Raw genomic sequence first — 8,058 nt, 5'->3', positions numbered from 1 at the left:
TTTTTTTTTTTTTTTTTACCTGAAGAAAAAGAAATCTGTGTTTTGCCTGACAGTATGCTTGTTGGGCACTGTTCAGGAAAGCACAGTATAGATTAGATGGATTGCACACACAGACACCTACATATATACATACTACGCACAGTCAGACACCTTTTTCAGCACAGGAAAACATGAAGTGTGCTGGAAAAGCTAGTGCTGCCAAGTCTGGGAGGGGAGCAAGAGGGGGCAAAGGGAGAGGTGTCAGTTCCCCGCTGCTCAAGCTGAGACACAGCCCGTTTTCAGCCAGCCATGAGGCTTCTGCTGGTACTGGGAGCAAGGAGGTTGCAGCCGTGCCTGCAGCTGCACCCCCTGTGACACCAGGTGTGATAATAAATCGCAGCACCAGCAGCATGACAACAAGCAGTGCCAGCAGCACAGTCTCCTCCACCCCAATTGCAGGTCCCAGCATGAGCCTCCCACTCCTAGTTTTAGAGGAGCTCAGTCTTGAAGTAGGGGACCTCAGCTTGGCAGCACAAGAAATTTTGGGGCAGGAGGGGGAAGCAGAGCTTGTGTTCCACACCCCTTGAAGTTCCTATAGAGTCAGGTCCCTTTCCCCAGAAGGAACTGTGGGGGCATCTGGTTCAGCACCTCCTGTTGTTGTGCCTCTGCCTGCTAAGGGCAGGGAGTAAGGCAGGAGCCACACCTGCAGTCCAAAAGCGAGGGGGTAGTATGGTCTGGGATCATTTTGAGGTGTCAGATGATCCTACATATGCTACCTGCCTGTACTGCTGAGCCAAAACCAGCTGGGGGAAGGGAGTGAAACACATGAACGCCACGGGGATGATGATGCATCTCCACAGGCACCATTCCTTTGCCCTTGCTCCTCCTCAGCCTGGCACCAGTGGGAGTGTGCCTAAAAAGAAGTCTCCCTCTCATGTCCCCCTGTTGCTTGAAGGCCCCCGTCCCCCAAAGCAAAGGCAGGCCACCCTGGAACAGTGTGGGAAAGGCAGACAGAAAGTGCGGTGCATTGTAAGGATCAGTAGACGGAGGTGCTGGTGAAGAGAGTCAGGGAGACAGAAGGGCAGAGGCAGGGGGACATGGAAGAGGGGGATCCACTGTCCCGTGTTAGTATGCCATCCACTAACCAGTCTCCTCCTCCACCACAGGTGGTGCCAACGTGGGCCAGGAGCATGGCTTGCATGGTGGGATCCAGAGGCACCAGACCCCACCATCAGGCAGGTAGTGCTCAGGCCTTGCTGGCTGCCTATCTTGCCGGGGATGTGGAACTGCTGCTGTGTGGCCCCTTGGCCTACTGTGCACTGCAGCCAGATGTGGCAGGATCTGGCCATGGTTGCCCAGGAACACCTGTCCTATCCACCAGCCAGTGTTGTAAGCAAGAGGGTGTTCAGCATTGCTGGTGGTATGGTGACACCCTACCAGACCTCTTTGGATCCTGGTTTGGTGGAACAGCTGGTGTTCTTGAAGGTGAACCTCCCACTGCTGGGGTTTCCCAGGCTCCAGGTGCAGATGGACTGAGTGCCACCCTCCTCACTCTGTCTGCACCTATTTCCTTTTAGTTTCTGGTTTCCAAACCATTTAATGCCCCACTCTGAGAGCTGGAGGTGGCACTCACTGCATCACCAGCCAGCAGGGGAAGAACATTTCCCTGCTGAGCTCCTGTGCCAGGATGAACTTGGATGTATGAGATCCATTTGGAGAGGCCTGAGGCTTGCTGGTCACAGAGTTATGAAGCTCCAGGTGAGCTCAGCTTAGCTGTCTGGGGTGCCATTTGTGAGGGATGGGCTGCAGTGTAGGGAAGGTACAGAGCTGTGGAATCACACACACAGACAAGGTTCATTGTGTCAATCGGGTATGTTTTAGTAGACCAACTGAATAGTTGGAGAAATATATCTTAGCAAGCTTTCAAGTTGAAAAACCCTTTGTCAGGCTGAGGAAGCACCTGCAGGTGGTGTGTGTGCTTTTCCTGGATGGAAGTAATAGTAAAGAAGCCAGAGGCTGGCATGCAGTGCAGGCAAGAAAGCCAGTCAGTGAAAATGGAGGCATCGGGTATGAGAGACAGACTGGGGTGGTTGGGGAGGAGAGGGGACTGTAGCAGGTAAAAGCGGAGCGGTATGTGGGGAGTCAGATGTCTGGCAGGTTGTAGCATGTTATAATTCCAATGTCTATATTGAGTCCATGAGTTTCTGTATCCAGGAGGTTTATGAAGTGAAGTTCATAGGCTTGTCTGAGAAACGTGTTTTGTTGCTGGCCACAAAGGAAGCTGAGACTTGAGTTTTTTTCTGAATTGCAGAGGCTTTCTTCTTGGGTGCTGGCCAAGTCCTCCGGCAAATTCCCTCCTGGGGTCTGGGGTAGTAGGCCCATGCCTGTGGGCTCTTTGCCGCACTTGCACACCTCTGCCGTACACCTCTCTGTTGTACCTTGTAACTTTTGAATTGTTACTGGCCACAAAGGAAGCTGAGGCTTGAGTTTCTTCTCTGAATTGCGGAGGCTTTCTTCTTGGTTGCTGGCCAAGCCCTCCTGATTTCTTCACTTTCTTTGACCCAAGCATCAGTTTGAGTATGGTAAGAGTTGTCTTCTGACTGGGATAAATACAGAAAACAAGTTTTGCAGGCCCATTTCATAGTCTTCTTGCCCTCCTCCTGGTTACTGGCCATCTCCCAGCAAATTTGCACTAAGGTACATGTCTTTTGACTGGGGAAAGCTTCTTGCTGGGAAAAACCCTGCATCAGTTCTGCCAGACAAGTTCTGCAGGCCCATTTCATTCATTGATACAGTTGTGCTCAGGAGCTATGACCACTGCAGTGGCTTAGGGCTGCGGGGGGTGCAGGTGGGGCCTTCCTTATCACCAGTTCCTTGAGATTTTTCTTGGTAAGAGTTGTTGTTTTCTGACTGGGGTAAATACAGGAAACATGTCTTCAGGCCCATTTCATATTCTTCTTGCCCTCCTCCTGGTTACTGGTCATGTCCCAACACATTCAGACTAGGGTACGTGTCTTCTGACTGAGGAAAAGCTTCTTGATGGGGAAAACCCTCCCTGCCTCCTGCATCAGCATGAGTTGCACAAGTTCTGCTGGCCCTTTTCATAGTCTTCTCACCCTCCTCCTGGTTACTGGCCATGTCCCAGCAAATTCAGACTGGGGTACATGTCTTCTGACTTCTACCCACACACCACTCTGTCTCCTTGAGGCTTCTGTCTCCTTGAGTTGCTTCTCTGACTTGCAGAAGGAAGGAAGATTTTAAATAAATAATGATAACAGAAAGTAGTATAACAGAAGTGGGGATTTTCCTCCCCAGCACCTTTACGATATAAAATATTGTAAAGCCTCTATAAAAAAGGTACCTGCCTGCCTGCCTTTCTCCCTCCCTCTCCCCCATCCACCCACCCACTCACAGAACCAGCTTCTGGCAGAGAACATTGCAATGCATTGCTAAAGTCTTTATAGAGTTGCTAAGGGCCCTGGGAGGTCCATACTTGCTGCTGGGGGTCGGTGGGTTTGTTTGGTTTTCATTCTTGTGAGAAAAGCTGGATGCACAGTAGCACTGGCCAAGCATTTGACCCCCCTCCATCCTCTCCATCCCTCCATAATAGTCCACCGTGCAACTTTCCAGGAATGCCGTGACTCCACAGAAGTTGCATGGTCATCAGCACTGTGAACGCCCCCATTGGCCATACATGTCATATAGACCAAAAGTAAAATGCTGCTGGGACATGGCTAGTAACCAGGAAGGGCCACTAACCAGGCTGGCTGGATGCCTGACTCCCTCCCTCTCGCCCTCCCACCATGCAGCCCTCCATCCATCCCTCACCAAGTGACATACTGTATGTGACTGGAGAAAGGGAACACTCATACTTATTGTACAACAACAGTTGCTCGATAATAGTTATATTGAAGGGAATGTCAAGGGATTATTCAAGGGATCTTGGGAGCATACTGTGAATTGATGTTTTAGCTTATTGTATTGCATTTGCTGGCAGTGGCTGTACTGTAAAAAAAAAAAAATGTGTTCACCAGTTGACTACCAACGGCATTGTTGAGTAAAACAAAAATGTGTATACTGTTTTAGCTTGATTCTCATATAGATCTTGAAAGGTCATAACCCCTCATTCTTCTTATGAGGTCATATTTTTTATAAAAAATGTACTTTCCATGATTTATTTCTTCCCACAATGCTCATAGGGCATAAATATATGGTCCGGGTCTGGGCTGAATGGGCACTTAAGAACATACTTAAAGGAAAAGAAATGCTTAAGAGTTTGATGATTCAGGGCCAGAATATCTAGCACACATTTCAACAACCTCTGATTCCCCCAAATCACATTTATCGCTTAAAAGTGACACTTCATATTTAAACCATTTGGAGAAGCTGAACTATCTGCTAACACAGAATTAGTATGCCTGATCCTCATCTCTTTCCATTGAGATAAATCCATGCAGTTGATCTAGATTTTCAGACCTAGATTTAAAGACCTGAATGTTGCCTGTAGATAGCAAAGCAACAAAAAGTCCCCTTGATGTTAGTGTTCTTTTCTAGTGTCCCTCTCCTTCAAATAACACTGTGGGGTATAGACTGTATTTTTGGTCTGTGTTTGTACAGTACTTAGCTCAGTGGGGTCATGGTCCATCATGGACACTCGAGGGCACTACTTCAATATAAAGAATGAAAAACAATTACATTTATTTTTTCTAACAGAAACATGGGAGGACCTGCCCCACCAGACAGCAGCTGGAAAGGAAGTCTGAATGTGTCTTACAACATTGGCCCTGGGTTCATTGGGAGTTATTCTACAAGGTTAGTTGTGCTTTATATAAAAATAGGTTTCAGGGACAGGAACACACAGGTACAGCAGTGTGAGCCTTTGAACTAAGACTGTGCCATCTGGCAACTTGATATTTTTCTTTGTTTTTAAGTGAAATGAGGGTACTGGGCATGAGTTCTAGGATAAAGCAGATTCTAAGCAAAATGCCTGCAGAGTTGTATTTGATTTGTATGAAAATCCTCAACCTGGTCTTGGTTTAAACAGACCTTGGGATAAATTCATTTAAGAGGCTTCCCCATCTTGGCAGATTTTCTAACATACCTGGGATGTCTTAAGTCTTATAGTAAAAGTTTACTTCAGGTTTATTTTGAAGTAAGCTGGCTTCAGTTTTGAAAGTAAAAAGGAAATTTGCATTCTAATCTGAAGGTGACATTTTCCTGAAAAGCTGCTTTAGCAGCAATGCTGCATTTTCACGTGAGAGCAACTACATTAGAATCTTTTTCTAGATTTGCTGCAGATTTTGTTGAGGCTAAAATTTTGCCCATAAACTTTCAATCTAAACAAGTTGAATCTTATACAGTTTTAAGTGGATAGTGTTTTATTAGCTAACCTGATGACTTTTCTCTTTACATTTGTTTTCTAATGATCTAGAAAGGTCAGAATGCACATTTATAGTAATAATAAAGTGACAAGAATTTACAACGTAATTGGGACCATCAAAGGAGCAATGGAATCAGGTAAATGCATTTACCCTACAAATTACCTGAGTATGCAGTGAACTGCAGATATAAATAATTAAGGATTGTAATTGCAAAGGGAGTATAAAGAAGAAAAGTTATCCTGAGATGTTCTATTATATCATCCTTTCCATTCATACACACTGAGATGCAGCAATAGAATTCAGGTTGTGTTACTATAAAAGCTATTTTCTCAGGGTGGTCATGGCCTTGACTAGGTTGAACCATCATATCCAGACAAACAGCATTATAACTAAAAAACACATCCTTTTGTCTTTGCTTTTTTTAATGGGAAGATGGTATTTTGAGTTGTACAGATTTGCAATGAAAATGGAAACGTTTCCACCATGATCTGAAAGCCCATTTTTAAACAGATTTACAGACGTTTATAGGGTGGGAAGATTATTTGATCTGCAAATGCAGTACCACCAGCTCTGGTATGAAATACAGCTGTTTAGAACATCAGGTAACGCAGCAGGAAGTTAGTCTGGCTTTGGACGTCTTGTCAACTACACCTCCCCTTCTGGCTTGGATAACTCTCATCATGTTCTGTCATCTGGACAGGGATCTACTACATCTGTATCTTTGAAATGTTCATAGTTTAGAACACTCATGAAGTATACATTTACATGTTGGGCCAGCTTTGAAATGTATTATAGGCTCCTTCTATATCAGGGGTTTTCAAACTTTTTTTAATAAGTGTACCCCTTGTGTGGGGAGCAGTGGCAGCACAGCATCTGTGTGACCCTGCTCTCATCCCTCCTGGCCATGCTCCTGTAAGGCAGTGGCATGGGCCCCTGCGTACCCCCTGGGACCTTTCAAAGTCCCTCCAGGGGTACGTGTACCCCAGGTTGACAACTCCTGCTCTACCTGTTAAAGGTATTGTGCAATCAGTTGATGAATTGTGCAGTTAATTGGAGATTATCTACATGTGCAAAGTAGCTATCATGCAACAACAGCTCCAATCAGCTATACAGTTAGACCTCCTGTTTTAATTTGCACAAGTAGTAGGGTCTCCCCTGCTGCTGAGAGCCTTGTCATCTGATGGGTCTCCCAGCCTCAGGGTGCATCATGCCCAGTGAAAAACCCCAGGGTCTGGGGGTTTCACACATCTGCCATGATCCCTAGGGCTCCAGGGTGTTGGAAACTCCTGGGGTCGAAAGATCACCGTGGGACATGTGACATGGCAAGATTGTGTGAATCGCATGTTAGTTCCCATTGTGCCTTTACTTGCGTGTGTAGAGGGGGCCATAGTAAGATGTAGAGATTTGTCTATCTATGGAATAACTGCTATATTGATGTTAGTAGCTCTCTCTATGTAAACACTGAAATCTAGGAGGTGAATGTCGGTCTGATATAAATTTTAAAATGTTTGCAAAACTAGATAGTTTTCTTTTTTAGGGTTTTGTAGTTTGTTTTGATTTGTTTGTTTCTATGATCTGATATTTCAGCTGAAATTTGGCATAGTAAATTAAAAGCCCAAATGATAAATAAAAACTATGCCTGTCCAAAAAAAGGGGGGTTTATAAATACAACCAATTTTTTAAAAGTTGCATCTGCTATGTATGTCTGTGGCATTTTCTCAAATAAATTACTGTCAACTTTTAATAGACAGTAACATAAGTCAGCTTGAAACTATTTGCAGTTAAGCAGTAGAGTCTCTTCAATGTTTTTTTTCTACAGAGATTTAAGGATGGCTTCTGCCATTCCATCACATAGGATGTAAACTGTTGAGATAGGCTATTCATTGTTTGGAAAGCTACATGAAATATTGATGAGCACTTTTCACTGGTAGTCTTGCTCCAGAAAAGGCCCTCCTAAATAAATCATCATAATTAATTTTTCCAGACAGGTATGTCATCCTGGGAGGCCATCGTGACTCCTGGGTATTTGGTGGCATTGATCCTCAGAGTGGGGCTGCTGTGGTTCATGAAATTGTGAGAAGTTTTGGGAAACTAAAGAAAGAAGGTAAATGCAACCAAAGAATAAAGAAACATATGCAGAGTTTTCATAGACAAAGGTCTAAAGGCTGTACGTGCTGTCTTCAGTGTAAATTGAGCAAGCAGGTGCTTGAAATTAGGTCTATGCCTAATGACTCTCATATGTCAAGACTTTACTCCTCCATATTTTGAATATGCTGTAAACTTTTCAGCCATCTATTGTGGGTATACAGGAAATCAAAATTAGATGCTCTTCCTTGCTTTAAAAATATCTCGGTCTATGGACTAACAGACCAAAAAAGAATCTAAAACTTCCAAATCAGCTAAGTATAAATTAGTTAAACCAATGTGAATGGTGAATCTGGATATTAATGCACAGATGAGTTACTGCAAGGTAGATTAAGGTCAGGGGCCTACAGCATGTCAGCTAGTCTGCAGTAACTAGCCTTGTGCACATGCTTTTCCCATGAGACATGAAAGCTGACTGCATGTTGGCTTTCATTAGTGCAAGGGAAGGGTGTGAACATGAATGAGCAAGTACTGCCAAATAGCCTTATTTCATGCTAACTTGTTTGTCTACGCATGACTTCAGGCACAGTGTATGTGCACAAATATGCTGCCC

At 44.6% G+C, this 8,058-nt stretch overlaps 1 protein-coding gene across 4 annotated transcripts in view; it reads left to right on the top strand.

The window, feature by feature from the left end:
• LOC109306785 (putative N-acetylated-alpha-linked acidic dipeptidase) overlaps positions 1–8,058 on the top strand; it is a 49,868-nt gene that overhangs the window by 24,939 nt on the left and 16,871 nt on the right. For all 4 annotated transcript variants that reach the window (XM_019530355.1, XM_019530354.1, XM_019530356.1 and 1 more), the window contains 3 exons: positions 4,693–4,791; positions 5,411–5,496; positions 7,345–7,464. In XM_019530355.1, the coding sequence (XP_019385900.1) occupies positions 4,693–4,791; positions 5,411–5,496; positions 7,345–7,464 (305 nt within the window). The remainder of the gene's footprint in view (positions 1–4,692; positions 4,792–5,410; positions 5,497–7,344; positions 7,465–8,058) is intronic.

Source organism: Crocodylus porosus, unplaced genomic scaffold (genome assembly GCF_001723895.1).
Source record: "Crocodylus porosus isolate Cpor-Errol unplaced genomic scaffold, CroPor_comp1, whole genome shotgun sequence".
Lineage (NCBI taxonomy): Eukaryota > Metazoa > Chordata > Crocodylia > Crocodylidae > Crocodylus > Crocodylus porosus.
This window is presented reverse-complemented; position numbering and strand designations above follow the sequence as displayed.